Raw genomic sequence first — 11970 nt, forward strand, 5'->3', positions numbered from 1 at the left:
TAGCAAACAACTCATTTATTTTAAATTAAAACTTTGTTGTACATAGAGGAAAGGAATCAAAAGACAATTGGTAGGAAGTAAGGAGGCAGGTTTCCAATTCAGAAATTGGAATTCCAATTCCATTTTTTTTGCCTTAGAGGAACATAGTTTAAATACATCCATTGCAGCACATACATGAACAAAACCATTATCAGACTCTGACTCTATCAAGACTGTTAAAATTCTGTTTTGTTAATGCAGTTCATCAGACAATCTAAAGCCATCTTCAAAAAATTATATGAGTGAGGAATAACACCAAAACACTTCAAAGATCACAGTTGCTAAGAATTCTTCATTTCAGTTCAGATTCAGAACTTGAGTAGAGGGGAATCCAGATTTTCTTTGTTTACATCAGGGCTCAGAGTGATAAGAGGAGAACTCAAATCAATTAGCTGAAAGAAAAAACAGCAAAATTTAGCCAGTGTAGTCAACTGTTGTGCATAGCTACTAGCAGCTATAATCTCTACTATTCTCAAGTACTTTTCTTGTTTAGGGTTCCTATTAGTATCTAGAAGACAAATAAAAGGAACACACTCAAGCTTTTCTATTCAGGTTTTTAAAAACATGCTAATTCGTAGACAAGCACAAGCTTCTCACAAAGTGGTTATTGCCCATACTCACCTTAAAAACCTAAAAGCCTTTTCTAAGTTTCACTGCTTTGCATATTCTAGTGCCAGTGCCATCCAGACAGGACACTGTACTTCTGAACTCCTCTGAACATGCCCCCCCTGCCAGTCAGAGTTCTCTAACACTCCTCTTTTGACAAAACCTGAAGGGCCTGATTCTCGGTTCAGCCCAACCACACCTTTCGTCAAAGGCTGCATCCTCATAGTTACCAGCATTCATCTGACAATGATCTAAAGGCATCTACCTTCAAGCCACTAATGTATAAAAAATACTTGCCCAGAAATTATTTTAAAATTTAGAGCAGATTCCAACAGCACACATCTTCCAATTAAGGAGAGAAGCTAACCAGGAGAGGCATCCTTTCTTTTTTGATTAAAATGAGCTGCTGCCAAGAACGGAGTATGTGCAAGAAAGGTTGAACAAGAAAGAATAAGCATGACAACTCTACATTCACTTCCTGCTTCAGAACAGTTTTATTTATAACACCTGCTTTAAGTACTAAGTTCTTTCTCCATCCTCTCACTTTTCCTATTTGCAAATTGCTCACTGAGCTCCTGTTCAGAACACATTGTTTTTAAACATGGCATTCTCTTAAGAGCACCTAATTATGTCTATCATATTGAGCCAGTATTAAATAATTCCTACAGTATTGTGGAACTGCTCTGCAGACAAGGATATGCAGGCAGTTGACATTTTACTGCTAACATAACTTGTACCAAATGATTTGAATAAAACTTACCTTTATCTGCCCAGATAACACAGGCTTTGGAGAAGTAATCTTACTCACTTCGGGAGTATTGGAAAGGTCTATCAAAGGTCTACTTTCACATTCAGAAGTGTGTGGGAGAGATTTGTCTGCTCCAATATCTACCAGTAAAGCCTGTAAAAAAAAAAAAATACAGGTTTTCTCCCCTGTTCACCAAGTTTCTTTCATATACATTGAGACAATCAATTTAGCTTATACAGCTGTAATAATCACAGATCAGGCTTAATTTACAGCTTGGTATTTTTCAGGCAGGATTCAATGCACACAGTGTAAAAACCTCAGCTCCTACTCTGCCAGTAGCTAGCATTGCAGGGAAAATGTGGTGAGATAAAGCAAAAGAAATCCCTTGAGGCATAAAACAGTTTTTCACTTAAAAGTAGAGTTAAATTTAAAATAGAAGATTAGTAACCCTCTTAATACTTAAATGATTTAACTAAAATTATTGTGCAGTGTTATTTAGCCATATAAACTATTCTCTACAGCTTCTCACTCTAGTTATCCTTTTGTCCAGTTTAAGTACCCCATACATGTACTGAGCAATTCTGAAACACACACTTTATGCCCCCCAGTAAACTAACAAGGAACATACTGATGCAATAACATGAGTAATCAATCCAAAAATTATTCTAAACCTCAGTATTTGTAAATCAATAACCATTTTGTCAGGTTAATATTTCAAAACTACAGCTTCAGTGCTTTCTTCTTAATGCCTGTGGAGTGCCAGCTTTCAACATGAAGCCACTACACTCCTGTGGGAGGGGAAGTGTTCACTGAACTATTTACTTGACACTTAAGTTTACTGCTGTGTGGACTTTGGGGTTTAATCCTCCCTCATTGTATGCAGATTTGTGCTCCTTTGAGGTGACTGAATTTAGCTACAGCAGTGTTTTGGGTTTGGAGGGGTTTTTTAATCCCTGAAGGAGCTTTATGGCTGCAACACGAACTGCCCTGCAACACTACTTTTCTAATTGAAGCGACAAGGATTTCACAGTACTCTTCCAAAAGTGGAAATGTGATGTACAATCTGCAAGTATTTGACAGTGCATTTGAGATGGAAACACACAATGGAAATACTGAATGGATGATGTTCAGTGCTAAATATAGGCACTAGAGGGTGCACATGGTTACAGCAATTGGGCACCGCAATATAAAAGAAGACATGGAGCTATTTGAGAGCATCCAGAGGAAGGCAGCAAGGGTGGTGATGGGCCTGGAGGGAAGGCTCTATAAGGAGCAGCTGAGGGCACTTGGTCTGTTCAGCCTGGAGATGAGGGGAGACCCTATCGTGGTCTTGAACATCCTCACGAGGGGAAGCAGAGGCACAGGTACCAATCTCTTCAATCTCATGATCAGTGACAGGACTCAAGGAAACATCATGAATTGAGTCAGGAGGCTTAGGCTGGATAGCAGGAAAAGGTTTCTCACTCCGAGGGTGGTTGGGCACTGGCACAGGCTCCCTAGGCAAGGTGTCACAGCAACCAGCCTGACAGAATTCAAGGAGTGTTTAGTGTGATTCCTGGAATGCCCTGTGCAGGGCTAGGAGCTGGACTTCATGATTCTAATGGGTCCCTTCCAACAGCTCCAGGAATATTCTATTATTTCATTACTCTAACACATTTTAACTTCATGTATACACAACTGCTTTCCCTACTTATCCCTTACCTTGAAATAATTCAAGCAATTTACTTAGTACTTTTGTAGGAAAATCTATTGTCATTTCTTACCTCAGGTTGTTTCTCTTCGGCCAGCTGATTTTGTACTTCAGCCAGCTCATTTTGTATTTTCTTCTCTGTTAGTGCGTTTTCTACTCCTTCTGTAGCAGTTTTCTCTGGTGAGAAGCTAAGTACAAGAGGCTCCACAGGTGGAGGAGATGTATCATCTTCTGAAGATGTCTGTGCCTTACTCTCTTGTTTCTGTTTAGAACTAGGGAAAAGAGCATCAGTGATAATTGAGTTCTTTAATCAGCATTAACTACTAAAGACAGACAAGCCAATTTCTAACCTCATTTTCTCCTTTTTTACCCCAAGCTTTAATGACCAATATTTTTAGCAAATAAATTCTAGTTATCTACAAAATACAAAATATTTCATTCTGCAGAAAAAGTATAGCATACCCATGCAAAAAAAAAAAAAAAAAAAAAAAAATCTTACTTGACATTTCCATCCAGCCTAAACTTCACACAAGGTATTTTGATTTTTTTTTTTAAACTTGGAACAGCTAGCAAAATTTGACTTTGTGTATGTATCACTGAGCAACCCACTTCAGTCCCTGCTGAAAGGAAGTACTGACACTGGCTGGAGGACAAGAGGCTGTAATCTGATTAGTAAGGTAAAGTTATTGTAGACAGAATAATTGTTTCCTTGAGAGAAAAGACTATTTGAGACCTTTGCGCTAAGTAACATAACACAGTTTTCTAGCCACGAATCATTCCTACTTTAATAGTTCCTCTCTCTCTACCAGCCACCAAACAAGCCTGCATACATATATATATGAAGATGCTGGGCAGATAACATGAAGAAGGCAACTCTACTTTCAGAGAAAAAGAAACAGAATTAAAACATAAGTAAAGCTGCTCAGAAAACAAAATCCCTGGCTTTTTGACTGATGCTTTAAAAAGTGTAATTTTACAGACCACTGGCAACAATATAAAACAAAAGTTAAATGTAATATGCATTTCAATTAGCTATTTCCCTTCATCAGAAGGCAATAGCAAAATAACACCAGAGTATCAGACACAAGTCTTAATTTTTTCCCTTGCTCAAGAAATACAAACAATTTCCTATTAAAGCTGTAATTCTTTAGTGTCGGATATAGACTCACCTCCATATGGCTTATAGCATTTTACCAGTCACAAGTTATTTTTATTAGGCCTATACAGCTTTTCTACGCTCAAATGTTTTATTCTACAATTAGCAGAGGCCCTTGAAAGCCAAGAATCATCACTAGAATTCATTTAGAGGCAGTTTGCCTACAATACTCATTTCACATATGAAGATTTCTGTCTTACCCAGCTGTGAAAGTGTTTCTGGCAGAAAAGCTGAAGCTTTGCCGGAGAGCTGCAGCATGTGGAGAAAATGCCACTCTGGATACGCTCTTGGGAGTCACTGCTGGGAACCCTGAGAGGCGACGGATGGGCGTGGGTAGGCCCGAGCGTTTCACACTGGCAGGAGTCACCGTGAGAGACTTCTCAGGAAAACAAAAACTCTGGAACACCTTGCCTTCTGAGGCTCTCAGAGGAGTGCTGACTGCCATGGCACTAGAAGAGGAACATGCCTTAGCCAAAACCTGCTAGAAACTGAGTAACACTGTTCTACCAAACAGTAGAAATCCATTTGCTTTCGTCAGTAAGGGAACAGTAGTCACCTTAAAGTTGATAACCAGAGCATAGTAAAGGCTTTACTTGATAAGAATTATTTTATTAATTATTTTAGTCTGTTTAGCACTGCAAAGAAACCTCTTCTGAATAGAGTGGGAGGGGTTATTTGGTTTAGTTTTGGGTTTTGATTTGGTTTAAATCAGTTCCAATAGGCACCAACACATCTAACTCAGCAGGTCTCAAGGGAACAGACAATGAAGTTAGAACTGTTTTAAAAGACTCTTGTAACACCCCACCATGTTGCATGCTAAGAAAGATGCCTCAGTCCATTGAATTTTCAGTGAAGCCCTACCTTCCAGGTGTCCCACAGAATGTTAATCCAAGAGATGGTGTTGCTTTTGGTGCCAATTTGTTTGGTGTTGCATCTAAAGAGAAAAGTTTTGTTAATTGCTATCAGATTCATATTTACTTCTTTTATAGCAGTTGTCTTTCAGTTAAATACCAACTCCTTCCTAAAGGTAGACAGAAATGTAATGAAACAAATAACAAACCTTCAAGGTAACATTTGCTTTCAATAACCAGAATACAAGACAGGTCATACAAAGTACCTGCTTACCTTGAGTCTTCACAGGAACCTTAGTTTGACTTGTGGAAACAGACAAAACTCTAGCCTTGGGCTTGGGACACAGGCTTCCTTTTGTTGAACTCCCATCTTTATTCTGCTGATACAGCTGCTGCAGGCTGGGAACAGAGCTTGGTCTCTGAATTCCACTGCCTGCAGCCTCAGATGATGTTGCAGAAGCTGAAGTTTTAGCCAGGCTGATAGCACTGGATAGTTTGGGAGTACTAGCTGATCTCACTTGCTTCCTGGATTTCTCAGTATTGACAGCCTGCAGAGATGACACTGTAATAGGTCGGACAGGGGCCAGCCTGCTTGTACCAGATGAAAGCTTGGAGCCATTCACACTGGCTTTTGATGACATGCTTGATTTTCCTGAAATAGAAAGTTGTACTTCTGAAGTTTTTGACTAAGCAGAATAATTATACTAACACAGGAAAGAAAAATAGCAATTTACAGCATTTAAATTTAGGTTCAAACAATTCAAGTTTAATGAGAATATATATGACTACTGAAAATTTATTCCTCAATTCTTTGGCAATTTTGTTTTATAGTCTTCTCACCAAATTCCTGAATTACTGCAACCAAGTGAAAGAATATTCTTCAAGGAATGCCAAAACAGCTTGCAGATTCAAATTACTTCCAGCATTTACTCCCAGCAGAGCTGGCTCTGTTCCCTTAAGTAGCCTTTCAAGGAAGTAGTAGTTTGAGTTACACTGATTAACACCACAAGCTAAACTACCACACAAGCATTTTTCCTAGATGTCTGTAAAGTTCTTACTTTTAGTCTGTAGATTACTTTCATTAACTGGCTGAATCTTGATTACACAGTTCTACTGCATAAAATAGTTCTTACTAAGCTTTTAAAAATGTTACTGAACTCCCAGAAACAAGGCACAAAATAAAAATTTGCTCAAACTTGGTATTTTGATAGATGTACAAGAACTGTACTTCTTACATCTGTTAGTACTTTTAGGAGACTATTTTCCTGCTCCTTTGAGCAGGAAAATGGTCAAATTGATGGTCTCAATACAGTACAAGCCTCTTGGCTGTGTTCTCTCTCTAAAGGTGTTTTTCCCATCTTCTTGAGTAAAGCTCATCCTTTATTTAGCTTACAGAAACATGGAATAATGCCTTCCATCTTCCTTCCAAATTTGAGTTGTTTTGGTGTTTTGTTTTTTAATTGCAGTCAGACGCTTAGAGCATTCAGAAGCTCACATTCTTGCTATAATCAAGGAGATCATGCATAAAGAGAACAGAATTCCTGGGGCATTGCTTCCTTTCTAGCTGTGTCAGATCCTCACATGTAGGCATTGGGTTTTTATCAATCTAGTCAATTGACAAATTATGGATGTCTAACATTTACCTTTAGTCCACAGGGATTTACTGAGCTAGCCTAGAAAATTTTATTCTCCATACAAAACATTTCTTAGTGCTTGAATGTACTGAACACCATTAAAACAGTTCCAAATCCAAAGTCCAGAAAATGTTAGCTATTTCAAAATTGATTTGTGGCACAAATCTGTAGTAAGAGCTATTACCTTTTTTGCCTATAGGAGAAATGGGTAAACTCAAATTAAGACCTGAGTTCATGCTGGAAACTGACGATGAAGATGATGACGATGAAGTAGTCTTTCTTGTGAGACCACTGGCAACACCAGGACATTTCAGATACGTCATCTTCCTTAAGCCAGGCTGAATCAAAAGAAAAAAAAATGCCCTATATAACACATTATTTTGCCATTATTTGTCTTGGTATTGTAACTTTGTACTTGTGAATTTTAGAGGAGTTCCTTAACTCAGGTTACATTTTAAAAAGTGAATTGTCTTAGAGACAGATCATTGTATCTGGATTATTATACAAAACTGGAACATCAGGTCTTGGAGGCAAACAGTTATTTTTATTCCTGCCACAAACCTGAATATGGACTTGAAGGAACTGAAGAATAAAAAGAGTCAGCAGTATATGCTGGGCACCAACCAGCTGGAAAGCAGCTTTGCAGGCCAGGCCCTTGGCAGTGCTGGTAGACAAGCTGAACATGAGTCTGCAATGCACCCTTGCAGCAAAGAATGCTGGCAGTATTCTGGGCTGCAAAAGGAGGAGCGTTGGCAGCAAGTGAAGGGAGGTGATCCTGCTCTCTGCTCAGCACTGAGACCCCACACCTGAAGATCTCCAGGCTCCCCAGTATGAGAGTGAGTTGGAGCTACTGGAAAGAGTCCAACAAAGGACCCCTAGAATGATTAAGGGACTTTCCCACCTAAGGAAAGGCTGAAAACTGGGACTTCTCACCCTGGAGAGGGTAAGGCTCAAGGCAGATCTCATCAATACATAAAAATATCTGAAAGGACAGTAGTCAGTGGTGCCCAGTGACAGGACTAGAGGTGATGGGCAGAGTAAAACACAGGAGGTTCTGCTTCTGAACATCAGAAAACACTTTTCTTTCAGGGTCACCGATCACTGGCACTATGAGGTTGCCAGGACTTCCTCCTTGGAGATATTCAAAAGCTGTCTGGCCACGTGCCAGGGCAAATGACTCCATGTGGTCCTGCTTGAGCAGGGCATTGGACCAGATGACCTCAAAAGGTCCCTTACAACCTCAGCAATTCTGTGGTTTTGTGAAGTGGCACCCAGCATTAAAATAAGCATTTAAAGCTTCAAAGCAACTGACAGCAATAGGTATACTACGTTCATGCAAGTTATGGCAACATTTTCACATGGTATAGCTAACTACACATCAAAAACTTTCTTACAGGAAACTGCTCATCTCTTACCTGCAGCTAGTGCTTCAAAAACAAAGGCATGCTTGTTAGTCCAACACATTTGTAGTTGCTCTTAAATACATTCATGTGTTACAGACTGAGAGCACATACTCAAGAATGGCAAATATAAAACACTGATTATTTTTCCCTAAAATCATTTTACACAACAGCTTTAAATTAAATTAGAAAGTAAACTATATTCATTCCTTTTCATCAGAAATACTACAGAAGTTCTTTTCATATTAAGGAGGCTTGCCATTACCTTACTTGGTGCAGGAAGGACTTTTTGTGTGCCTTGCACTGAGGAACTGCTACTGAACGAAGACTCAACAGCATCTAAAGCAATACTGGATTTACCAGAAATTACATCTTCAGATGATCCCACGCTGTTCAAGTCTCTTTTTGTAGAAATGCTAGTACTTTTTCCTTGTTTGAGCTGCAAATTTCAATACAACAATTTAAAAGCTCCTAGTGCTTCTAGAAATCATTATAAAGCTTTTTACATTGATTCTGTTCAGAAACAGAGACAACAGCCAGTGAAGAAGCCTCCAAACCCAGTGAAGTCTTCAGACAGATACAGTCTGAAGTAAGTCTAGTGAATGTATTTGCCAAGTACTAGGATGTGCTTGAACCCAGATACTGGACAGCAACTTAGGGACAGTTCTGGAACAATTCATCATTACAAATCATACAATCACATTCATCTATCTACATAGTGTTCCATACTGTATCAGCTGTACCTTACAACTATATTGGACTTTTCATTAATTGTTCTTTTACTTTTCTCTGGCTTCCAAAAGGTGAGACATTACAACAGTAGACTGCATCATGCAAACTGTTCAGACAGTGGGGTATAATTTGCCTAGTTAAAGCATTTAAGATAATGTCTTTTCTTATAGCACAAGAAGAAATTTTTTCTACAAAGGAAAATCAGAGTCCTGTAATTTCTATAGGTGATGGTTCTTAAGAAGCCCCTACCACATCTTCAGTAAAATCTGTGATACATACTAGAGCCTAAGCTAGAAAGCATGGAGCAATAAAATCCAAAAGATATTCTATCTAAAGACTAGGATTTGTGCTCACAATGTCACTAACACAACTGTTTCCTTGCTATCCCAGAATACACTTCCATTAACAAGGATTAACAGTAAGTAAAGCCACGTTTACACAAAAAGGGCAAAATTAAGTGTAAAATTACTCGTGAAGTGTAACAGTGTAGTAATTTTAGCAGCAACACAGCAGAGTCAGAAACCAGTTAGAAGAGAAGCCAAGAACTAGGATTCACAAAACAAGAATACAACTGAAAAGAAATTTAGTTGCAAATGCTCTACATTGTCATAATTGACAAAGTAATAGGTTACTATACCATAGTACCTGCCCTCATTTTTTTTCTGTATGTTTTCTGACTAAGGACCTTATGATGTAGAGAAGTATCAGAAGATTAAAGTTCACTTTTAAAAATAAGGCTGTAAACAGGTTAAATATTCCTAAAACACAGACTTTACTTGAAGAAAATGTTGCCCAGAACCTGACTTTACCTTGTCAATTGTCAACAAATTGCTTTTTCCAGAAGTAGATGACAGTTTTGCCACTGGCAGTTTGCCAATTGCCTTTGTATTTGTTTCCTTAGTTTTCTGTTCCTCTGTCAGGGGCAAACTGCCACGTTTTGTAGGAGACACACAAATTTTAACAGGGCTTGTGTTAAGAGGAGCAGGAAGAGCATGTACTTCACCATCTGACACAAGTTTATGAGATGCCTTCTGAAAACAAGGTGGCAGCAAACATGCTGGGCTATCCTGCACACAGTATGTCTCCCGTTTAACAGCCCTTGGAGTTATTTCTATATTTTTGTTTGTCAGTATCTTCAGCTTTGACTTTGAGTCCTCCACGAATGTTTCTACAATCTTGTTTTCCTGTTCTTCTGATTGACTTATTTTGGTCTCCTTGTTCTTGCTTCCAGTCTCTATTTGCAGTGCCAACAAATGAGCTTCTTTGAAAATCTCCACAAATTTCTCTCCTTGAAGTGGGCTCCACATGAGTTTATCATCAGAAGCAGACACACACTTTTTTGCTTCGATACTGGCAGCAATACATCTTTCTTTGTGTCCCACAGGTCCAACAAAAACTTCATCTTCATTTCCACTACAAAGAAAAATCATTTAGCCCAGCACCTTACATGTGTCCATTTTGAAGGGTCTGCAGCACTTATGTAACTTACCTTGTTGAAGAGAGTGAAAGGTCAAAATCAAACTTTTCATCAGTCAGAAGAGGAAAGTCTGAAACTATAAAAAGGATTTTGTCACAGTATGGATTTGCAATGAAAATGATGGCATTATGCTCTGACAATTTGGTGAGTGATGTCAGCTGGCAAAAAAAAAAAGCTTTAGCTACCAAGTTTAAAATATTAAACTTAGGAAAACATATTTTAGGTCAAGAAATTTAAGGTACAATTGTGAATATGACCAAAATCATGAGATGCCCACATATTGTGGAACAGCTTAATGGTAATGTCTAAGCAACTGTAACAGCAACATGGAATGCATCTTATCAGCAGTCTCCAATCAAAATAAGTGAGAACATGTACTCTAGAAATATGTGATAATGCATTTGTCCCAATCATCAGTTCTTTCCTTGTTCAGACTGCCACAGAACAGTAGCAGGAGCCAGGAAAAAGATCACTTTTCTTATTAGTTAACATATACACTAAATAAATCAGCAGCTGATGGATAAGGGAGGAGCTTAGATTAGATATATAGGAGAGAGGCTATATATCAGTCAGTATTACACAAGCTTTAGCACCATGCTCCACAGAGTCCTCAGGAGGCTTCTGAGACTGGCAACAGCAGCCCATCCAAGCAAAGAGAGTACACAGAACATGATGTGAGGCAGAGGATGTCTACTGGTCTGAGCTGTCCTAACCTATAACAGGGGATATACCATGTAGAGAATAACTCAACATGTTCTCCACCTACCACTGTTCATGCAAATATCCAGTTTTTCTTCAGTCAAGTGACTCAGGCTATGTGCTGACATTTCTTTTTTCCTCCACAGTACCTGGAAAATATAGAAGTAGATATGCAAGGGGTTTAAAAAAAAACCCAAGACCAAACAACAACAGGGTCACAGACTTCAATGATACTGCTGAATTAGTGAGGAGGTAAACATTCCCTTTGAAGACTCTCATATTTAGGGCCTGCCACACAGAATCACAGAATGGTTAGGGCTGGAAGGGACCTCTGGAGCTCATCTAGTTCAATCCCGTATCAAGGCAGGGTCACCCGGAGCAGGTCAGACAGGAGCGCCTCCAGGTGGGTTAGGAATATCTCCAGAGAGGGACTCCTCATGACCTCCCCGGGCAGCCTATTCCCATGTTCTGCCACCCTCAATGTAAAGTTCCTATTCACGCTGAAATGAAACTCCTTACGGTTTAGTTGAATTTAATATTACTGCTCGTCCTGTCGCTGGGCACCACCGAAAAGGTGGTTTATGGGATGCCGCACAGTTCACCATCCCGCCGACCGCCCAACGCCCCACCTCAGGCGAGCTCGCACAGGTCCCCCTCTTCCCCGCCCGCACCGGGAAACAGGGAGAGGCCACCGGGAAACAGGGAGAGGCCTCCGGGCCTCACGCTGGGGCTCTGGGGAAGGGCCCGAGCCACGGCCGCCCCCTGCTCACCGCTCACCGCTCGCCCCTCACCGCGCACCAGCCGCGCCGCGCACCCGCCCGCACTCGGAAAGCGCGCCCCGCCCACGTGACGCGCCCCGCGCGCCCTCATTGGCAGGTTCGAAGGATACACCGGCGCCGCGGTGCATTCTGGGGCTTGTAGTTAGCAGGGCCCCAACA

The 11970-nt window shown here is 40.0% G+C and overlaps 1 protein-coding gene across 3 annotated transcripts; it reads right to left on the reverse strand.

Annotated features, from left to right (window-relative positions):
* GTSE1 (G2 and S-phase expressed 1) lies at positions 1–11970 on the reverse strand. 3 transcript variants are annotated; one of them, XM_063394940.1, is made up of 12 exons: positions 11810–11970; positions 11100–11181; positions 10346–10409; positions 9666–10269; positions 8390–8563; positions 6909–7062; positions 5365–5742; positions 5101–5173; positions 4440–4688; positions 3157–3355; positions 1406–1546; positions 1–431 (listed from the first exon to the last, which is right to left on the reverse strand). In XM_063394940.1, the coding sequence occupies exons 1-12, from the start codon at positions 11900–11902 to the stop codon at positions 348–350; spliced, it is 2295 nt and encodes a 764-aa protein (XP_063251010.1). In that variant the 5' UTR covers positions 11903–11970; the 3' UTR covers positions 1–347. The 3 variants fall into 3 exon arrangements, with proteins under 3 accessions (XP_063251010.1, XP_063251011.1, XP_063251013.1); XM_063394941.1 differs by having other exon boundaries at positions 11803–11875; XM_063394943.1 differs by having other exon boundaries at positions 11824–11865.

The sequence above is a fragment of the Prinia subflava genome, chromosome 4, assembly GCF_021018805.1.
Source record: "Prinia subflava isolate CZ2003 ecotype Zambia chromosome 4, Cam_Psub_1.2, whole genome shotgun sequence".
Classification (NCBI taxonomy): Eukaryota; Metazoa; Chordata; class Aves; order Passeriformes; family Cisticolidae; genus Prinia; species Prinia subflava.

Bases quoted from the DNA above. Each gene is read 5' to 3' on its own strand.
- GTSE1 (XM_063394940.1), bottom strand. From the start codon at position 11,902: ATGAGGGCGCGCGGGGCGCGTCACGTGGGCGGGGCGCGCTTTCCGAGT. The intron at 5,174-5,364 runs GTAAGCAGGTAC...TTTTCTCTTTAG, and splicing joins GGTTCCTGTGAAGACTCAAG to ATGCAACACCAAACAAATTG. The intron at 4,689-5,100 runs GTAGGGCTTCAC...TTCCTCTTCTAG, and splicing joins TTCTGTGGGACACCTGGAAG to TGCCATGGCAGTCAGCACTC.